General features: G+C 54.5%; 3 protein-coding genes across 6 annotated transcripts; 2 read left to right on the top strand and 1 right to left on the bottom strand.

Annotated features, from left to right (window-relative positions):
- Positions 1 to 1361: 1361 nt before the first annotated feature.
- On the top strand, positions 1362 to 8348 carry LOC109284088 (sperm acrosome membrane-associated protein 4-like). 2 transcript variants are annotated; one of them, XM_059714372.1, is made up of 3 exons: positions 1362 to 1628; positions 6592 to 6708; positions 6801 to 8348. In XM_059714372.1, the coding sequence occupies exons 1-3, from the start codon at positions 1580 to 1582 to the stop codon at positions 7022 to 7024; spliced, it is 390 nt and encodes a 129-aa protein (XP_059570355.1). In that variant the 5' UTR covers positions 1362 to 1579; the 3' UTR covers positions 7025 to 8348. The 2 variants fall into 2 exon arrangements, 1 of the variants encoding a protein (XP_059570355.1); XR_009455422.1 differs by lacking the exon at positions 1362 to 1628 and adding an exon at positions 5113 to 5218.
- A 1773-nt stretch (positions 8349 to 10121) lies between these two features.
- LOC102573215 (lymphocyte antigen 6G6e) lies at positions 10122 to 14453 on the top strand. Of its 2 annotated transcripts, none has more exons than XM_006276528.4 (3): positions 10122 to 10222; positions 13219 to 13332; positions 14078 to 14453. In XM_006276528.4, the coding sequence occupies exons 1-3, from the start codon at positions 10171 to 10173 to the stop codon at positions 14284 to 14286; spliced, it is 375 nt and encodes a 124-aa protein (XP_006276590.1). In that variant the 5' UTR covers positions 10122 to 10170; the 3' UTR covers positions 14287 to 14453. The 2 variants fall into 2 exon arrangements, with proteins under 2 accessions (XP_006276590.1, XP_019346841.1); XM_019491296.2 differs by lacking the exon at positions 10122 to 10222 and adding an exon at positions 12064 to 12163.
- A 2009-nt stretch (positions 14454 to 16462) lies between these two features.
- On the bottom strand, positions 16463 to 19860 carry LOC109284092 (uncharacterized). 2 transcript variants are annotated; one of them, XM_059714365.1, is made up of 5 exons: positions 19604 to 19860; positions 17700 to 17981; positions 17332 to 17485; positions 17105 to 17142; positions 16463 to 17005 (listed from the first exon to the last, which is right to left on the bottom strand). In XM_059714365.1, exons 1-5 carry the CDS (start codon positions 19719 to 19721, stop codon positions 16953 to 16955), a joined length of 645 nt encoding a protein of 214 aa, XP_059570348.1. In that variant the 5' UTR covers positions 19722 to 19860; the 3' UTR covers positions 16463 to 16952. The 2 variants fall into 2 exon arrangements, with proteins under 2 accessions (XP_059570348.1, XP_019346849.1); XM_019491304.2 differs by lacking the exon at positions 19604 to 19860 and adding an exon at positions 18489 to 18748.
- Between the last annotated feature and the right edge of the window lie 42 nt (positions 19861 to 19902).

Genomic DNA, 19902 nt, shown 5'->3' with positions numbered 1-19902 from the left:
TGAAAGACACACCTAGAACCCCAGCCTACGGCTTCCCAGAGGGGCCTGTGATGGAAGACAAACCTAGAACCCTGACCTATACCCACCCGAGTGGGAGGGTGATCTGTGATGAAAAACACCTTGATCCCCAGCCTATGGACACCCAGGGGTATCTGTGATGGAAGATACACCTAGAACCCTGGCCTACCATTAACAAAAAGGGTCAGTGATGGAGGACGCACCTAAAACCCCAACCTATAGCTAACCAGAGGAGTCTGTGATGGAAAACATGCTTTGATCCCCAGCCAATGACCACCCAGGGGCACCTGTGATGGAAGACACACCTAGAACCCCAGCCTATAACCACCTAGACCTGACACCACCATGGAGAAGCCTTCCATGCCAGGCCCTGAGAAAGCCCTCAGCGAGTCCATCCATCCACCCCCTCCCCTTCCATCATGGCACCAGGAGCCAAGGGGACAAATCTCTCAGCCTAACCCTAAGCATCCATGCCTACCTACAGCTCCCACCTCTAGGATATTTCCCCTGGTTGAGTTGGGCCTGTTCTCCACAGATGGTCCCGGGCTCTGGGGAAGTAATAGGTCTACCCCCACCATGTCCCATGGGACATCCTAGAAGTCAAAACCAAGGCAACTGGGTTGATGACATTGGTGGATCATCCAGTGCCTTGGAAGTACCTCCATGCTTTCCCCCAAAACAGCCACTTCATCTTCATGGTGACATTCCTTTCACCTTCTCTGGCAGTTGCAAGGTCATGGAGGTCATTCATGGGTATCAGAGGGCCAGCTGGAAGATAAGGTCATGCGATATCTTCTCCACCAACCAGCACATAAGGAATTCTTGGCCACCCTAATGCTGCATTGCCCATGGACAAGCATGGGGAGGTTCCACCATGATGGCCCACAGATGCAGCTAAACTGAAGGACCATGATGAGCCCAGACACCGGGTTCCGCTGGACAAGAGATGGGTCAGGAGTGAGGGGCACTGGGGGCAGCAGGTTGGGAGTGAGGGGTACCGGGTGGGCACCAACAGGGCTAGGGCTCTTCTTCCCTGGCACCAAAGCTGTGATGAAGGTGGGAGAGAACCCAGGTGTCCGAGCTCACAGCCCTCCCACGCCCACCCCCCCCCCGCCCAACTCCGCTGTAACCCAAAATTCCCCGGCGCCCTGAACACGCAGGAGCTCAGATGTGAGCTATAATTAACAGAAGGTTGGTCTGATGATAACAATAATGAGGAATGAAAATTACAGGCTGGGACTTGTCCAGTTGACGGGTGAAGAACTGACAGCCTGTCACTGGCAAGGCTGGGCTGGGGGGTGGGCAGGATCTGTGGGTCAGGAGTGAGGGGCACCATCAGGGATTGCGGGGTCCAGGGGCTGCAGGCTGGGAGCAAGAGGCACTGGCAGGACGGGGAGGTGGGGGGGGAACTTGGGCTGTGCCCTGTCCCCACCCCCACACCGGGGCCTTGGGGCATGGCTGGAACACCCAATCCCTCACCTCACCTGTCCCAGTCTTCCTGTCTCCACCTGCCACAGGCTATAAAGGTCCTGGAGGCTTCTGGACCTGCCCCAGCATTGCCATGAAGGTCTCAGCCCTGCTTCTGTTTCTGGGGTGTCTGTGCCACCCAGGTAAGAGATCACCCCCCCCCCCTCCCCACTCCTGCCTTACCGGTGCCCCTCACTCCTACCCTGCAGCTCCCCTGATCCCCCCAACTCAGCTGATGCCCCTCACTCCCAACCCACAGCCCCCTGCTCCCCGAGCCCTGGATGCCCCCATGCTCACTAGCTCTGCTGGTTTGAGTAGGGTTGGTCTGGGAGCCCACACACCTGGGTTCTCTCCATGCCCTGGGAGAGGAGGAGGGACTTTTGGATCAGTGCAGGGGGGGCTGGGAGCCCAGACCCCTGGGTTCCAAAGAACAAGGCAACTCATAGTAGCTCCAGCCCATAGAGGAGCCACTCCCCGCCCCCTGCCCCCAGCCTGATCTGATGTTCCTGCCCCACGTGGATTAGCTGTTCCCCATCCAGCCCTGTGGTGCCTCAGGCCCCCTATGAGCCCTGGAGCTGAACTGAAACCGGGAAAGACTCATAACATCTCCCTCTGGTAGGGCTGAGAGCTGCAGCTTGGGACTGAGAAGCACCATTAAAGCTGGGTGGGCAGGGGGCTATGGGTCTGGAGTGAGGGGCACCAACAGGGCTGATGGGGCAGAAGGCTGCAGGTCAGGAATGAGGGGCACTGGTGGGGGGGGCAGGAGGCTGTGGGGTGGGAGTAAGGAGCACTAGTAGAGTGGGGGCTCAGGGGGCTCAGGTCAGGAGTGAGGGGCACTGGCAAGGCTGGGGGAGCAGGGGGCTATGGTTTGGGAGTGAGGGGCACCAGCAGGGCTTTGTGGGGAAGGGGGCTGCAGGCAAGAGTGAGGGGCATCAGCAGTGCCAGAGTGGGCAGGGGGCTGCAGGTCAGGAGTGAGGGGCACCAACAATGATGTGGGCTGGGGTTGGGAGTGCGGGGCACCATTTCCGGACCTGGAGCTGCTGTGCCTTTAACCATGACCCCCCTGGGAGGTCATAAGTCATTCCCATTAACCTCAGGGTCTGTGTATATGAGTTATGTATGGTGGCCACCGTCACATCCAGCCATTTTGACCTCCCCTCCTAGTGAGACACAAGACCCCTATGGAGTTTGGTCAATAGGGTCAAGCCTTGGCCCCAAAACACAAGACAAGGCCCCCGGACCCTGCTTCATCCCTCTCAGGACCTCTCCCCCAGTCCTTAAAGCCCAAAGACCCACTGGGTTGGGTTGGGTTGAGTTGTGTTCAGTGCCTTCCACTTGACTTTCCATCCACCCCCATCGGAAAAGATCACAGGTGCATCATTTTCTAACCAACTCTCGAAGGTCAGATCAGGATGTCTCCACCCAGAGCAGGAGATTGGACCCCTGAGAGCCAGGTGGGCCAATCGCTGTTTGCATGGACAGAGGAGAGACCTTCACAGAAGGAAGGCACCATGGTTTAGCCATACAGTCACTGAGATGATGGGAACGGGATGTCCTTCATAGTTTCACAGTTGGTCGAGTCAGAAGGGATCTTGACAGATCACCAAGTCCAACCCCCTGCCGTGGCAGGAAAGAGCACTGGGGTCAAACAACCCCGGCAAGATGTTCATCCAGCCTCCTCTTGAAGACCCCCGGGGTAGGAGCCAGCACCACTTCTCTTGGAAGTTGGTTCCAGATCCTAGCTGCCCTGACAGTGAAATACCTCCTGATATCTAGTCTGAATCTACCCTCTGCCAGCTTGTGACCGTTATTTCTAGTCACTCCCGGTAGTGCTCGAGGGAACAGGGACTCCCCCAATGCCTGCTGGTCCCCCCTGACTAGTTTGTAACAGGCCACTAGATCCCCCTCAGCCTTCTCTTGTGGAGGCTGAACAGGTTCAGGTCCCTTAACCTTTACTCGTAGGGCCTGCCCTGCTGCCCTGTCATCATGCAGGTGGCCTCCTCTGAACCCTCTCAATGCTGTCCACATCCCTCCTGAAGTGCGGCACCCAGGACTGGACACAGTACGCCAACTGGGGCCTGGCCAGTGTCTCATAGAGGGGGAGGATCACCTCCTTGGACCTGCTCGAGATGCATCTGTAGATGCATGACAAGGTATGGTTTGCCTTCCTGACCGCGTCCCCACACTGCCGGCTCATGTTCATTTTGGCATCAGTAATGACTCCCAGATCCTTTTCTGGCTCTGCGCTGACGAGAAGGGAGTTCCCCAGCCTGTAGGTCTGCTGCTGGTTCTTCCCCCCTAGGTGCAGCACCTTGCACTTGTCAGTGTTGAAACCCATCCTGTTCTCATCTGCCCACCCCTGTAACCTCTCTAGGTCCAATTGCAGCCTATTCCTCCCTTCTAGTATGCCCACATCCCCCCACATCTTAGTGTCATCAGCAAATTTGAATAGGGTGCTTTTTACCCCCTCGTCAAAGTCACTGATGAAGATGTTGAACAGTGCGGGCCCGAGGACCGAGCCATGGGGGACCCCACTGCCCACATCCCTCCAGGTCGAAAATGGTGGTCTCTTTTCCTTGGGATGTCCAAGCTGGGAAAGGTCCATCAGGTCATGTTCACAAGACCCTTTGCTTCTGTTGGTCAACATTGACCTGAACTAGTCGTCTGGCCTCTCTTCTTCTGTGGTCACTACAGATTTCCTCCAGGCTTCCCTGACTAGCATGGTCTTTTTGATCTCACTCCTTTTCATGGTTAGATTTGGGAAGGAACTTGGGTTATTAATGGGTATTGCCAGCTAACGAGGTCTCATAGCACGTCCACATGATGAGCTATAATCTTGTTTTTCAAACTTTGCTTTAAATTGTTATTTTCTGCTAGCAATGGCTTGGAATGCAGCCACATAGTTGTGTATTTCCTTGTCCTTCAATTGTCTTTCAGTTGGCCTTAAAAATTGGCACTTTCCACTTAGGTCTCATACTACTTATTTCCTCCCTTTCAACTATGCAACTTTAATTGTTATTTAAAGCTAAGGATGTTTTATAATATGGCCACATGATTGGTTATTTCTTGTGTTTCTGCAATCCTTATTAATTGACTGGGTATTTCTTTTGTCTTTCAATAGATCTTATTAATTGCCACCAGCTAACGATGTCTTGAAATATGTCCATATGATGATTAGCTTATCTAGTCTTTCAATATTTTTTATTAGTTAATGTGTCCAGCTAGCCATATGATTCAGTATTTCTTTTCTTTCTCAGTATTCATTATTAATTAACAATGACCAGCTAACGAGATCTTCTAACAAATCCAGACAACTAGATCTTGATTTTATCTTTCAGCATTCCTGATTAATTAACAGCTAAGCTAAGGATGTCTTGTAATGTGGCCTTATGATTAGCTCATTTAGTTGTTCAATATTCTGTATTAGTGTGTCCAGCTAGCGATGTCTGGCTTTCAGTATTCCTTAGATTAACGTTCCCAGCTAACCATGTTTCAAACACATCCATAGGATTAGCTGTTTCCTTTGCCCTTTCATCCTCCTTGTTTTCTTTTTTCTCCTATCCTAAGAGGCAGTTTGAGGAATGTTCCTCCCCTCTTCCTTCCCCCCCCCCCCCCACCTTTTTTGTTTTTCCACTGACTAAACAGAAGAAGGGCTGGGTGGAGGCTTGATTTCTGGCCTCCTTTGGCAAAACGAGTCTCAGTTTTTCCAGCCAAACAAGAAAAACAAGGATTTGTGAGTATGATATAACCCAAATTATTTGTTTTTTTCCATTCCATTGGCAATGTTTCTCTTCTTTTCCAGAGGCTGTAGAAGTCTACCATATTTCTCAGCCTACCATATGCACCCCTTTGTGTGCCCCTGCCCCCCAGAAAAAATGGGGGGATGTGTTTTTAAGTGGGAAAGCTCCATTATAGTAGGGAAAGTTTCAATTCAGACCAAACCAACATCACTGCTTGTTAGACTCCACCTGCTAATCTACAGCCGCTAATGAGACTTTCTCCTTTTATAATAAGCTGGATGTTCCACTAAGTAAGCTAACCTCTCTTTGGGAATTTGTGCCATTTATTGGCTACTCCTAGTCTCTCTCTTCCTATTTCACAACCTGTTTTTAGCTCATTCCAAAACCGCAGAATCCAGTCTCCTGCAGCAGCTAGGGTTGCAGCTTTTGGCTGAGCTGCTAATATGTCAGCCGTGCAAATGGTTCGAACAGGCTGAGTGCATGAGCTGGAGATTTACACTGCTGTATGGAATGATACATTTATTTATTTTTCCTTCATTGTATCTTCCCCAGAATAATATGTAGGTCTTAGATGAGGGTGTCTGGTATACAAGACATGGTATTCTTTTTCTTCACCCCCAAAACAAAAGAGTGGGTCTTATTTGAGGACAAACGATATGTGAGAATGTACAGTAATATAGGAACCCCCCCCCCCCCCTCGACTCCAGGGGCGGGGAGAGACTCAGCCAAGCTTCCAGTTGCAAGGTGTGCTCAGGTGGAAAAAGAAAGGATTAAATGAAATACCATAATTAACTACGTACCACACAGCAATTGTTTTTCTTATTCCAAAATTAGTCATTAAAAATGGGTCTGATTCTAACTATCTTGATTAAAGGGGGGGGGGGGGGACCTCCTGTCATCTTCAAATTGCCTTCCCCAGGGTGTCTTTTTATGGGTGCATAATACACAGATAAATATGGTATTATTAGAAAAAAGCCCAATGAAGGGCTTTTTCCGGCTGTTTTGGGGGCCCAGTGGCAAATTCGTGCTCATAAAGGAGAAATATAAGGGCTCTGATTGGTTCAAGTGTGCAAAGGATATTTCTGGGCAATTCTTCATTGAAAAAGTGGGTTTTTTTGTCTTTGATTCAACCATAGGAAGAAATTCCCCAGGGAGGGACTCTTTGTTGGTAGAATCCATATGTTTTCTGGGGCAAAAAAATAGGGGTGGATAGGAAATTTCTGCCTGGATTTAATTGGAGATTCATGGATTAAGATGTTGGAGAGATTGGAAAGATGTGCAGCCCCCACACCTGGTCCTGCGGGTGCCCCTCACTCCTGACCCGCAGCCCCCTGCCCCCATTCGTTAACCCCATATCTCTCTCCAGGGGAATCCCAAAATCACCGGCTGAGGTGCTACGAATGCGGCTTTGAGAAGCTGTGTGAGGTCAAGGTGGTGACGTGCAAAGAGGGAGACAAGTGCGCCATCTGGAAAGGACTGGCAGGTATGGGCACCCGGTGCGCCCCACTCCCGGCCTGCATTCCCCTGCCCCCCGCAGCCCCCCCCGGTGCCTCTCACTCTCGCTCTGTCTTGCAGATCACAAGGTCCACGACCCCATCTGGAGCCGGGGCTGCGCGGCAGCATGGAACTGCGGGGGCCGGGAGTACCTGCCCGGATACCTGGGCTCCTACCGCATCACCTCCACCTGCTGCAGCTCTGACCTGTGCAATGCGGCCCCCCCGGCCCAGCTCCCCCCAGCAATCCCCACCCTGCTGGGCCTGGCCGCTGCCCTGGGTGCTTGGCTGCCCCGTGCCCTCTGACCCCGTGCCCTCTGCCCCGCACTGGACACAGGCCCTGCCTCCTCCTGGCTCTGGGGAGGGCAGGGCCCCGGAGCGGGTCACAGTGGACAGTCCTGATTGGGGGTGGGGGGATGTCGTGGCATCTCCATGGTGATGGGCTGTGACCTCGCATAGCTGCTGCAGTGTCCCCCTGACTATGACCTTTGATGTCTACCTGGTTGCCATGGTGGTGAGGTCACATGGCCGCTGTAGTATGACCATGCCTGTGACCTTTGACCTCCAGGGGGTTGCTGTGGTTGTGGCCCATGGCCTCGTGCAGATTGACATGGCAGCAGTGTCACATGGCCGCTGCAGTATTACCCTGCCTATGACCTTTGACCTCCATGAAGTTGCCATGGCTGTGATGTCACATGGTCGCTGTGGTGTGGCCCTGCCTACGACCTTTGATGTCAGTAATCTTGCCATGCCCGTGATGTCACATGGCCACTAGAGTGTCACCATAGTTACCTGTGACCTCTGTGTTGTTGCCATGGTCACAACCTATAACCTCGTCCGGGTAGCCATGGCAACATCACGTGACCTCTGTGATGTCACCATGCTCATGATTGTGACCCTCCACAGCCATGGTCATGGCCCATGACCGCCTTCATGTTGCCATAGCCAGCTAACCAATGGTGTTGCCATAGTGATCACGGAATGACCTCACTGACCTCATGGATGTGATTACCTCACTTGACCCATGTGTGCAAGCAACCTTTGACCTCAGTGACAGGCCCCTGGTGATGACTTCATCTGCCAGAGGCCATGGTGACAGTGTCTTGTGACAGCCCCTCACGTTACCATGGTGACTTCATAACCACCAACCTCCATGGTGTCACCACAGTGACCACCTTTGACTTCATCTCCCCTATGATCTCATAGCTCTGATCACACCCCCCAACATACACATGGTGCTGACGCCACATGACCTCTGACATACCATCACATGACCAATGACCACCTCCCAGTGTGGCCATGGTGAGTGACCTCACTGACCCCATGGTGGCTACCCATGATGATGTCACCTGGCTGTGACCTCACAGGAGGCCAGCTCCGCCCACCACTGACATCATGGCCTTCCTGTGACTCACCACAGTCCCAGCCATGTTAAACCCCACAAGGTGGGGGAGAACCCAGGCATCCAGGCTCCACCCCTGCCCCAGCCTTGCTCCTATAGGGGCACCAGCACCTCCAGACTCTAGCCCCTCCAAGATGCCTGGGTCCCTGGGAGCCTGGGGGGGGAGGTGCAGGGGGTCCATGCAGAGCCCTGTGCATATTCACCCCCCAATAAATGATAACCCCCTGACCTCATGTTCTCATTGGTGTTGTGGGGGCTGGGAGCCCCCACCTGGGTTCTCTGGGAGGGGGGCATGCTGGGGGGGGTACGAGGTGGGGGTAAGAGCCCAGATGCCTGAATTGTGTGTGTGTGTGTGTGCATGTCTGTCTGTCTGCGTCTGTGTATCTGTTCTCGATACCTTGGTTGTGTTAGCTATGTGTGTGTGTGTGTGTGTGTGTGTCCTGGACGCCTGTGTTCTATGTGTGCCCGGGGTGGGGGGGGGTGTACCCCTTCATGCTGTGTATGTACTGCCTGATGACCAGGTTTGTGTGTGTCCTGCTCTCATAGATTTCATAGATTTCATAGACATTAGGGCTGGAAGGGACCTCGGAAGATCATCGAGTCCAGCCCCCCGCCCAAAGGGCAGGACGTCAGCTGGGGTCATAGGATCCCAGCAAGATGAGCATCCAGTTTCATCTTGAAGGTGTTCAATGAAGGCGCTTGAACCACCTCCGGCGGCAGGCTGTTCCAGACCTTGGGGGCTTGGACAGTAAAGAAATTCTTCCTTATGTCCAGCCTGAAATGGTCTTGTAGTAGTTTGTGACCATTCGACCTCGTCATCTCTTGGGGCGCTTTCGTGAACAAACGTTCCCCCAGATACTGCTCTGTTCCCATCCATCCCCCACCCCAATGCCCCCTGCGTGTGGGAGTTTGTTAAGACAAGGCTATTTCCAGCCCAGCGCTGGTTGTGTCACCAGTTTATTCGGATGTGTGGTTAGTGCCTGTCTGGGGTGGGGGAAGGGGGAGTGTTTAATGTGTGCATGTGTGTGTGTGGGGGGGTCCTGGATGCCTGGGTTGTGTGTGTGCATGTGGTGGCAGATGTGTATTGTATGGGTGTCTGCTTATGTTGCATAGTTGTGTGTGTGCACATGTGGGCAGGGGGTTGTGGCAGCGGATGCGAGGCTGGTTGAGGGGGTTGAGGCAGCAGAGGTGAGGGTGGTTGTGGGTTTGAATGTGTTTGACAGCATGTTTGACAGCATGGAGCCACATAGGGTCATGTTGTGTAGTTGGGGGGGGGGGGGTTGTGTGAGCCCCAATGTGTGCAGTGTGCATGCAGGTGTGTGGTGTGCAATTATGTTGTGTAATGTGTGTTGAGGTATAAAAAAATCAAAGGCCTTAAACTTTGATTAAAAAAAGGTTGTAAAGATAAAAAAGGCATTGTGTAAAAGTGTGGGCTAGGAAAAGAGGAAGAATGTCTGGCTTTGTGGTAATCAGCGGTTACTGAGACAGCAAGAAAGGAGTGTTTTGTAATAAAGAAATGAAAATAATGTTTTTGTAACTGTTACCGCAGCTAGGTTTCTAAAAAAAATCACTATACGTTCACGTGAATTGTAGGTGGCTGTTAAAAGGTATATAAGCCTTTTGCTTTAACGTTTAGGAAGGGAGCCCCCTCCAAGTGCATGGTGAATCCATGTCACTTTGGGCCCCTCCTACAGCTGTAGCTCTAGCCAAATAAATCTTCTGCTGACCTGACCCAAAAGTTTGCTGCGTGTTTTCCATGACAGTGTGTATGTGTGTGTGTGTCACCTGGGGGGGTGGTCCCCAGACTCCTGAAGTGTGTGTGGGTGTGGGTGTGAGAGGGACCTGGGGGCAGGGGTGAGAGGGATGTGGGGGGACGTTTCCCTCTGTATGTCTTCTTGAGGTGCCTCCTACTATCTGCCTGGGGGCTGATGTTGTGTTACCCTGTATGATTGTGTAGTGGGTGTGTCCAGCCCCTCCCTGGGCCTGGCCCCGCCCCCTGCAAGACATCAGGGGCCCCAGCCCCACCCGCCCCAGTGCTCCCAGTGCCACCATGAGCCGGCTGCTGCTAGCTGTGGTGCTGATGCTTAGCTGCCTGGGGCTGGGTGAGTGCCTGGACCCTGGGCTCAGGGGGGGATCTAGGGGGGAGCAGGGGAGGAGGACCATGACCCTGGGTTCCTCCCCGCCCAGCTGGAGGACCCGCTTCTTGTCCTGGGACCAGTTGTGTTCTGGAGCTGTGTTTTCTCCAGAGGTCTGCCTGGGGGGGAGCAGATGTGGATGGGTGTCTGGTTATGTTGCAGTTGTGTGTGTGCACATGCAGGCAGGGGGTTGTTTTAGCAGTGGGTGTGGATGTGGTTGTGTGGTTTGAGTAGTGTGTAGTGAGAGAGAGACCTAGCAGGGTGGTCCTCGGACTCCTAGCATGTGTGTGTGTGTGTGTGTGTGTGTGTGTGTGTGTGTGTGAAATGCCTGGGTCCTGTGTAGGTGGCTGTGATGCCCCCTGGGCAGGTGTGGCGGTCTGCATGCCCATGTGGAGTTACATCGCATTGTGTAGTTGTGTGTGCATGGTTGTGATGTGTCTACGTGCACATGGATGTGGCAGGGTATATGTGCACAGGAGGTTATATTGTGTAGTTGTATGTGTGGTTGTGTTATGGGCTGTGGTGAAGGTTAAGTTGTGCTTGTGGTTCAGGGTGTTTTGTGTCCTGGGCTATGTGTATGTAGGGGTATAGTGGTGTGTGAGGGCTGTTTGGTCATGGTGTGTAGCTGTGAATGTGGTTTTAGGTAGTATGTGTGCATGGGTGTGGCCAGTTGTGTGTGCACATGGGTTGTTTTGCACGGTTGTGTGTGTGGTTGTGTTGTGTGTGTGTTAGAGTGTGTTTTATGCTATGGATATGCATATGCATGGGTGTAGCAGTGCGTGAAGGTTGTTGTGTTGTGTAGTTGCCAGTGTGGTTGTGGGTTGTGTGTGTGTTGGTGTGGTTGCATACATGTGTACATAATTTGGGTTATGTAGTTTTGTGTATCGTTGTGTTACATATTGTGTGTGTGTTAGGGTGTGCTTTTATGTTATGGGGTATGTATGTATGGGTGTAGTGGTGTGCAGGGGTTGTGTTGTGTAGTTGTTACTGAGGTTTCAGGTTGTGTATGTGGGCATATGCGTGTGGCTGCACGCATGTGCATATAGGGTTATGGTGTGTACTTGTGTGTGCGGTTGTAGTGTGTGGGGGCTATGTTGTATGCATGGCTGTGGGGTGTGTGTGTGTGTGTTATAGGACGTTTGCTGGGGGGGTGTATGAGTGTGGTGAGCTGTGGGGGTACTGATATGTTGTGTAGTGTGTGCATTGTTGTGTAGTGTGTACTTGCCAGGGGTGTTAAGGGGGTATGGGTGTGGCTGTGCGAGAAGTCATCAGTTGTGTAGTTGTGTGGCACGGTGGTGTGTGTGTTTTGGGAGTTGTGTTCTGTGTGTCTGTGGGAGGTTGGTATGGGGGGACATGTGTGGCAGTGTGAAGGGGCATGTGTTGTGTACGTGTGTGTCATTGTGCTGTGTAATCAGGGGTGTCGTGTGTGTGGTTGTGTTGTGTGTGGTATGGCTGTGTGAGGGGCCGTCCTGTGTTGTGTTATGTAGTTGTGTGTGTGTGTTAGGGAGGTGCCATGTTGTGCATGTGGTGTGTGTGTGTGTGTGTGTGTGTTTGGGGGAGCTGGGTGTGGTTGTGTACATGGTTATGGTGTGAGTGGTTGTGGGGACTGTTATGGGGGGATTGTGTTATAGTCTGTGTGACTGGGATGTGTGTGTGTGGGGAGGGGCTGCCTGGGTTCCCTCTTGTGTCTTATATCAGGCTGCGGGTCAATGTTGTGTTACCCTATGTGGTTGTGTAATGGGGGGGCTTGTATGTGAGGGGGTGTGGCCCCTCTCCCAGCCTAGCCCTGCCCCCCACAGGATATCAAGGGGCCCAGCCCCACCCACCGCAGTGCTCCCAGTGCTTCCAGTGCCACCATGGGCCGGCTGCTGCTGGGAGCGCTGCTGGTGCTTGGCTGCCTGGGGCTGGGTGAGTGCCCAGACCCTGGGTCTGGGTGGGGGGGAGGTCTGGGGAGTCACAGCAGGGAGGGGGGACCCAGACCCTGGGGTGGGGGGCAGTGGGATCTGCAAGGGGCAGGGGAGGGGGACCCAGATGCCTGGGTTCCACCCTGCCCATCCCAGGACCCACCCCTTGTCCTGAGATTGGCTGTGCCCTGGCGTAGGTTTTTTCCAGAGGAAGGGGGTGTGTGTGTGTCCTGGATGCCTGGGTTCTGTGTCTGTGTTTGTGTGCAAGTGTCCTTGGCACCTCAGTTTTGTGTCTGTATCCTGGACTCCTGGGGCGGGGGGCGGGGGGGGGTGTCCTGGATGTGTGGGCTGTATGTGTGCATGTGTGCGTGTGCCCTGGATGCCTGGGTTGTGTGTGTATGTGTGAGACCCCTGGGTTCTCTGTGTGTCTGTGTGTCCCAGACCCCTTGGGGGTGTGTGCGTGCATGCATACGCATGTGTCCTTGTTGCTTTAGTTTTGTGTGTGTGTCCTGGACACCTGGGCTCTGTATGTGTGTGTGTGTGTGGGTTGTGTGCGTGTGTGTGTGTCCAGGCATCCAGGACACATGCATGCACACATATATGCATGCACACACACACAAACATATGCGTGCACACACTGTCTCTGTTCCCAGTCTGTGGTTTGGCCAGACCCTGCATTTTCCAGGCAGGGCTGAGGCTGCCGCAGGGCTTGAAAACAACAGTGTGTGTGTCCCCCAGATGCTTGCAGGGGAGGGGGGGTGTCAGACACCTAGGTTCTGTGTGGGAGGGAGGGCGGGGGTGCCTGGGTTGTCTGTGTATGACCCTGTCCAGATGCCGTGTGTGTGTGTGTGCGCGCGCGCGTGCATGCACATCCCAGATACCTGGGTCCCATGCTGGGGTGTGTGTGCCCATGTCAATGTCTTGGACACCTGGGTTCCTTAGGAGTTGAAAGGCCTCATGTGGCTTTGAGCCCAAACACCTGAGTGGGGTGGGTGTGTGTGTGTGTGTGTGTATCCACCCCCCCCACCTGGCCCTCACCCCCACCCCCATGTCCCCCAGGCCTGGCCCTGCAGTGCCTCAAGTGCAGCTTCACAGTCTTCGACCTGCCGTGTCACACGAGCCCTGTAACCTGTGAGGCTGAGCAGGCCTGTGCCATCATCCGTGGGCATGCCGGTGAGTCCCTCGGGCCCAGGGGTTGGGGCCCATCTGGGCAGGGAGCAGAAAGCAGAGCAGGAGATGGAGCAGGGAGTAGAGCAGCAGATCTGGCAGGGAGCAGAGAGCCGAGCAGCAGATCAGGGAGAGGATACAGGGCGGGGAACAGAGAACAGAGCAGTGGACTTGACAAGGAACAGAGACTGGAATAGTAGAGCAGGCAGGGAAGATGGGGCAGGGAGCAGAAGACAGAGCATGAAGGACAGAGCAGGGAGCAGAGAGCAGAGCAGCAGATTGGGCAGAGTATGGTGAACAGAGCAGTGGATATGGTAAGGGCAGATAGCAGAGTAGCAGATCTGGCAGGGGGAAGAGACTAGAACAGTAGATGAGGCAGGGAGCAGAAAACAAAGCAGTGGATGGGGCAGGAGGTACAGGGCAGGGAGCAAAAAGCAACAGCTGATGGGGCTGGGAGCAGAAAACAGAGCAGAAGACAGGCCATTTGGATGGGGCAGGGAGACAGCAGAGTAGGCAATGGGGCAGGGGTGACAGGGCAGGAAGTAGAGAGCAGAGCAACCAATGGGGCACAGAGCACAAGGCAGAGAGCAGAAAGCAGAACAGTGGATGGATCTGGGAGTATAGGCCAGGGAGCAGAAAGCAGAGTAGTGGATTGGGCAGGGGAATGGGATCCCAGTGGCTCTAGAGAAGGGGACAGAGCTAATTCAGCTGGGTCCCCTCCCATTGGTCCACCTCTCTGTCCATCCCACAGCTGGCAAAAAGTTAATCAAGAGGAAGAACTGCGTCCCTCTCTCCAAGTGCCACAGCAATGACACCACCACCTACCTGGGCATCTCCTATGTCACCAGCTACGAGTGCTGCCGTACCGACTTCTGCAACTCCCGGGCCGGTGCTGGGCCCCACCTCCCATTGGCCACGGGGCTAGTTGCTCTGGGGGTGTGGCTGGCCAGGGGCTTCTAGCCCTGCCCCCACCCCAGTCATGGGAAGAAACAGGTTGGGGTGGAGAAGGAGGGAGTGGAAAGAGTTTTACATTTTTATATGTTTGCAGGAGGGCAAAAAATTCAGCCTGAGGTTGCCTTTAAATAGCTCCGCCCACTTTGGGCCTTAAAGGGGTGATCAAAAAAACAGATCCCGGTGTGGTTTTTCCAACCTTTCTCAGGCGCCAGGGGCCATAAGAACACGGGGCCAAGGGGGACGGGGTCTAGAGAGGGAGAGGCATCTGTTGGCAGGAAATGACTTGACAAGCCCCCTCACTTCCTGGTCATTTGGAGCTTGGATTCTTCCTTGTCTTCCTCTCTCCTCCTCTTCTCTGTTGGCTTCTTCCCCTTCCTTCCTTTCTCACTCTTGTTCCATGGTTGTTTTGATTCCTTCTGTCTTCATTCACCCTTTGTCTGTTCCTTCTTACTTTTCCTCCCCCTCTTCTTTTACACCTTGGTTCTTCCCCTCACCTGTTCACATCTTTTGGTTTATTCTTTCATTCCCCCACTCATTTGTTCACTTTTTTTTTTTGGTTCATGCCTTCTTGATCTCACTTGGTCTTTGTCCTTTCTTTCATTGACGTGTTTGCTCTGGGTTTCGTTCATTCTTTGTTCCTGTCATTTGTTCCTTCCCTTTGTTTTTTTCTTTCTTTCTTTTGATCACTTTATAATTCTAGTTTTTCTTCATTCCTTCTTTTCTCCTTTTTTTCTTTTGTTTTATTCATTCACTTATTCCTTTGTTCTTTTTTATCCTGTCCTCTATGGGTTTGTACATTCATTTGTTCCTTCCTTCCTTCATTCTTTCCTCACTTTCTTTCTGTCATTCACTCGCTCTGGTTTTTTGTTCACTCATTTGTTCAGTCATTCATTTGTTCCTTCCTTTGTTCTTTTTTCCTCCATTCATACACTCAATCACTCTGACTTTTTTCATTTGTTCATTCCTGTGTGTTCATTTGTTCATCCATTCATTCTCACCTTCGTTCCTTTTCTTCTGTGGCTTTGCTCATTCACTTGGTCCTTCCTTCCTTTAGCCATTCGCTCTGCTTTTTTCTTTCCTTTTCTTCCTCCATGCATTTATGCACTCATTTATTCCTTCACCCATTCTCTGCTTCATTCTCATGTTTGTTCTGGGTTTTGTTCATTCATTCTTTCTTCTGTGGCTTTGTTCGTTCATGTATTCCTTCTTTCAGGCTTTCTTCCCGTCATTGTTCACTCTGGTTTCTTTCCCTTCCTCCACAGCTGTTTTCATCCATTTGTTCTTTCATCCATTCAGCCTTCTTCATTACTTCTTTCCTCTGTGAGTTTATTCATTGACTTGTCCCTTCATCCATTGTCTCCCCCCACTCATTCATTCCTTCACTCATTCATTCTCCCCTTCATTCAGTCATCTGCTCTGCTGCTTCTTTGTTCCTCTTTTCTTTTGTGGCTTTGTCTGTTAGTTTTGTCCTTTGTTCTTTCTTCCCTTCATCTGAGTTCTCTGGTTTTCGCCATTCCTGCTTTCCTCCATGGCTTTATTCACCCATTCCTTCCTTCATCCATCCCATCGTTCTCTCTTTCCTCTGTAGCTTTATTCATTCTCCTCTCCCCAGACTGCAGCATCTGGACAGAGTTGCTTGGCTTCCTGCCCCACCCAGGCAGCCCCTGCTCCCCCAGCCCTGCCGGTGCCCCTCACTCCAGACCTGCAGCCCCTGCTCCCCCCAGCCCTGCCAGTGTCCCTCATTCCCAACCCACAGCACCATGCGCCCCCCCCCCCCCCCAGTGCCCCTCACTCCAGACCCGCAGCCCCTGCCCCCGCCCTGCCGGTGCACCCCACTCTCGACCCTCAGCCCCCTACGCCTTGGTGTCCCTCATTCCCAACCCGCAGCCCTGGGGTGATGCAGCAGGCCTGTGCTGTGTTCATGGGCGACTGGTGCTGCCTTAGTCAGCTTCTGGGAATGGCTAAGGCTGCTTCTGGGAGCGAAACGGCACTCCACTCCCCAGCCGGCGCTCGTGGGGAGGCACATCACCACTGGCTGTGTTGATTATACTGTGGTTTGAGGCCTGGATATGAGGGGAGGGGCAAGGGGGAGCTGTCCCAGATGCCTGGGTTCCCTGCTCATGTGTGTCCCAGATGCCTGGGTTGCGCGCCTGTTGGCCTGACACAAAGCTGCAGCCACCAGTTCCCAGTTGCTGCTTTTATTCGCAGCGCCTGCCCCAGACCCTGCCCAGGGCGCACCCAGACACCAGGGTCCCTTGCCCCAGCCCTTCCCAGTGGGACTGTGCCTGGTTGGATGGGTCCTCTAGGGGGCAGCTGAGAGGGACTGGGGTGGAGGGGCTGAGGATGAGGAGTGGGGGGGCGGGGGGCTTCAGGAAGGGGTGGGGCTTAGTAGGGGAGGGTTCTGGGGTGGGATTTCTGAGGGGTAGGGCTTGGGGTGGGGCAGGCCTTCAAATGAAGGAAAAGTCTGAGCAAGGGGCAGAGATGGGAGGGGCTGCAACTGGGGGTGGGGCTTAGGCAGGGGCAGGGCTGGGAAGGGATGGAGCTAAGGGTAGGGCCTTCACAGGGGTGAGCTTAGGGGATGGAGCTGGGCATGGGGGTGTGGCTTCTGATGGGGCAGGGCTAGTGCTGGGGGTGTGGCCAGGTGGGTGGAACCCCGCCCCCGGGAGGGGCCATCAGGCCCCCATGTTCTCGTAGAGGCTGGCTTCACCCTTAGATTCCAGGGGGCCTGCAAGACAGTGGGGGGGCTTGTTAGCTCAATGTGGTGGATGGAGGGCCCCCAGTTCACCCACTAAGGGAGGGGAACTGGGACCAGAGCAGCACTCACCTGGCGGGGCCTGAAACAAGAGGGCTGGAGGTGCCGCCCTGCAGGGGAAGAGGCAATGAGCAGGGGTGCAGAACCCAGGCATCCGGGCTGCCAGCCCCCCTGCTCCAACCACAGGCCCCACCAGCCTCCCGCAGAACCCAGGAGTCCAGACACCCGCTCCCCTCCCAGGCATCGGGGCTCCAAGGCCCCTGTTCTCACCGAGGGAACCCAGGCTGCCAGCCCCTCACCTGCGGCCCTGGTGTCTCTGCCTCCACAGTGCTGCCCCCATGGCGAGGAGGAGGAGGGTTTCCACAGCAACACAGGCAGCCAGTGGAGCCCACAGGGTGTCACAGACCCCAGGATCCCGGCTCTGGGGTTCGGGGCACTGGGAAGACCCCGGTACTGGAGAAGACGGGAGAGCAGGATAGAGGAACCCAGGTGTCCAGACTCCCGGGCCCACTGCCCTCCTGGAGGACCTGGGCATCCGGGCTCCCACCTTCCACTTCTCTCACCCCCAAGGGAACCAGGCTCTCAGCACCCACCCACCCCCTGCCTCCCCTCCCCTCCCGGGGAACCCAGGCACCCTGCCCCACCTGGGGCTGCAACGCTCACCCACCTGCCACCACGCGCAGCTCGTAGCCGGTTACTGTCGTTCCCCCCAGCGTGCACCAGTACGTTCCAGCATCCCCAACCTGGACCTCTCGCAGCAGCAGAGACTGGCTGGGGAGCAGGGAGAGCCGGTCCTGGTCCCCTCCAAGCCCCGGAGCTGGGAGTCGCTGAGCCACGGTTAGGTCTAGGCTATTGTTGCGATACAGCCACAACAGCTGTTCCCCGGCCCCCAGGTGGCGCTGCACAGGGCAGGGCAGCTCCACCGAAGCCCCCACAGCCACGGAGACCTCTGGTGGGAGCAAAGGGAGAGACACAGCTGATTCGGGGGTGGAATGTGGTTATGCACTGGGAATGCGCCTGGTTCTGGGGTGGAACATCTGAGTATATACAGAGATGCAGCTGATTCTGGGGTGAAGCAGTTATATACAGGCATGTGGCTGGTTTTGGGGTGAAAGGGGATAAACGTGGCTGATTCTGGGGTGAAACAGCTGAGTGTACACAGAGATGTGGCTGATTCTGGGGGCAACTTTGGTTATACACAGCAAAATTGACTGATTCTGGGGTAGAACGTGGTCATACACAGAGACACATCTGACTCGGGTGGAACATGGTTGCAAACAGACATGCAGCTGATTCTGAGGTGGAACATAGATCATGTGAGTGATTCTAGGGTGAGATGCAGCTGATTCTGGGGTACAATGGGGGAGAAACACAGACACAGCTGATTCTGGGGTGGAACGTGGTTATACAGGGAGGTGCAGCTGATTCTGGGGTGGAACAGACAGAAGGGTTTTACCTCCCTCCATGGTGGGTCTCAGCAGCAGGAGAAGGAGGCAGAAGGGCTCTACGGCTGCCCCCATTGCCGGCATCTCCTCGGGGATGCAGGGTGTGACCCAGGGGAGGGCGCCAGGAGCTGGTCAGGCTGGAGCCATGTCTGGAGTGACGCAGCAGAAGGATGAGGGACCTTATCAGGATCCCACAGGGATGGATGTGTGGAGGAAGTGACACAAAGCAGCTGTTCCCCCAGAGCCAGCCACAGCTCTTGTCCTCGTTACACCCATTCCTGCTCCACCCCAGAGCCAGCTGCACCTCTTGTCCTTGTTATACCCAGCCCTGCTCCACCCCAGAGCCAGCCACAGCCTTTACCCCCATTACATCCACCCCTACTCCCCCTCAGAGCCAGTTGCAGCTCCTCGCCCGTTATACCCAGCCCAAGCCACCCCACACTCCCCCAAGCCAGCCGCAACTCAGGCAGGGAGGAGCTCTTTTCACATAGAGGCATCCCAGCAGACGCTCCCCTATGAGTTCCCCTTCACTTAGCATTGCCCAAACAATTGGCATGCTGCCTCTCCACCCCAGGGGCGGCTGAGTAACAGCCGCCCCAGGCTTGAGGCACCTAGCTGATGCCGTTCCAAAATGGCGACACCAATATGACTGCCATGTCCCACACATGCCATTTTGGCCTAACTCCAACATAGTGGCACCAACATGGCTGCCACGCCCCACAGACGCCATCTTGACCTACCTCCAGCATGGCGGCTCGGAAATGGTGCCCATTCATGACCTAACGCCAGCATGGCCACTGTATCGCCAACCCCAAGTGGCCCAGTTGGTGTGCACCCCTAGTGCCAGGCCAGCATGGCTGCCCTGTGCCCACTAGTGTCTCCCAGTTGCCTCCCACTGGTGTCCCAGGTGGCCTGACCTTTGTACAGTGACCCCTCAGATCCCCCCTTGATGTGACTCCAAGATGCCCGGTGTGTCACCAACACTGAGTGGCCCAGTTGGTGTGAGTCCCCTAGGGCTGACATGGCCGCCCTGTGCCCACCAGTGTCTCCCAGTTGCCCTCCAGTGGTATCCCAGTTGGCCTGACCACCCCACCCTTGTTCAGCGACCCCACAGATCCCACCCCACCTTGGCGTGACTCTCCAGATGGCTGCTGTATTGCCAACCCTGAGCAGCTTAGAACCAGGCCAACATGGCTGTCCTGTGCACACCAGTTTCTCCCAGTTGCCTCTAATTGGTGTCCCATGTGGTGTAACCACCCCCCAGTTGGCCAAGATGGCGACTCTTTCACTCCAATGGAAGAAGGGCAGAAATGGGTGCCTGGCTCTTTAACAAGGGAGGTGGGAGGGGGAGAGAGAAGCCCGCAGCCAGGACGCCGGGAAAACGCGTTTTCATAACCCCTGAGGGAAGTTTGGCTACCTCCGGTA

This window comes from Alligator mississippiensis, chromosome 11 (assembly GCF_030867095.1).
Source record: "Alligator mississippiensis isolate rAllMis1 chromosome 11, rAllMis1, whole genome shotgun sequence".
In the NCBI taxonomy this organism is placed as follows: domain Eukaryota; kingdom Metazoa; phylum Chordata; order Crocodylia; family Alligatoridae; genus Alligator; species Alligator mississippiensis.
The sequence above is the reverse complement of the archived record's forward strand: the minus strand, read 5'-3'. Positions and strand labels throughout refer to the sequence as shown.

Coding starts and splice junctions, on each gene's coding strand:
- LOC109284088 (XM_059714372.1), top strand. CDS start 1,580: ATGAAGGTCTCAGCCCTGCTTCTGTTTCTGGGGTGTCTGTGCCACCCA. Junction 1,629..6,591: donor GGGGTGTCTGTGCCACCCAG/GTAAGAGATCAC, acceptor ATCTCTCTCCAG/GGGAATCCCAAAATCACCGG. Junction 6,709..6,800: donor CATCTGGAAAGGACTGGCAG/GTATGGGCACCC, acceptor TCTGTCTTGCAG/ATCACAAGGTCCACGACCCC.
- LOC102573215 (XM_006276528.4), top strand. CDS start 10,171: ATGAGCCGGCTGCTGCTAGCTGTGGTGCTGATGCTTAGCTGCCTGGGG. Junction 10,223..13,218: donor GCTTAGCTGCCTGGGGCTGG/GTGAGTGCCTGG, acceptor CATGTCCCCCAG/GCCTGGCCCTGCAGTGCCTC. Junction 13,333..14,077: donor CATCATCCGTGGGCATGCCG/GTGAGTCCCTCG, acceptor TCCATCCCACAG/CTGGCAAAAAGTTAATCAAG.
- LOC109284092 (XM_059714365.1), bottom strand. CDS start 19,721: ATGGGACACCAATTAGAGGCAACTGGGAGAAACTGGTGTGCACAGGAC. Junction 17,143..17,331: donor CAGAGACACCAGGGCCGCAG/GTGAGGGGCTGG, acceptor CTTCCCCTGCAG/GGCGGCACCTCCAGCCCTCT. Junction 17,006..17,104: donor CTTGTTTCAGGCCCCGCCAG/GTGAGTGCTGCT, acceptor ACTGTCTTGCAG/GCCCCCTGGAATCTAAGGGT.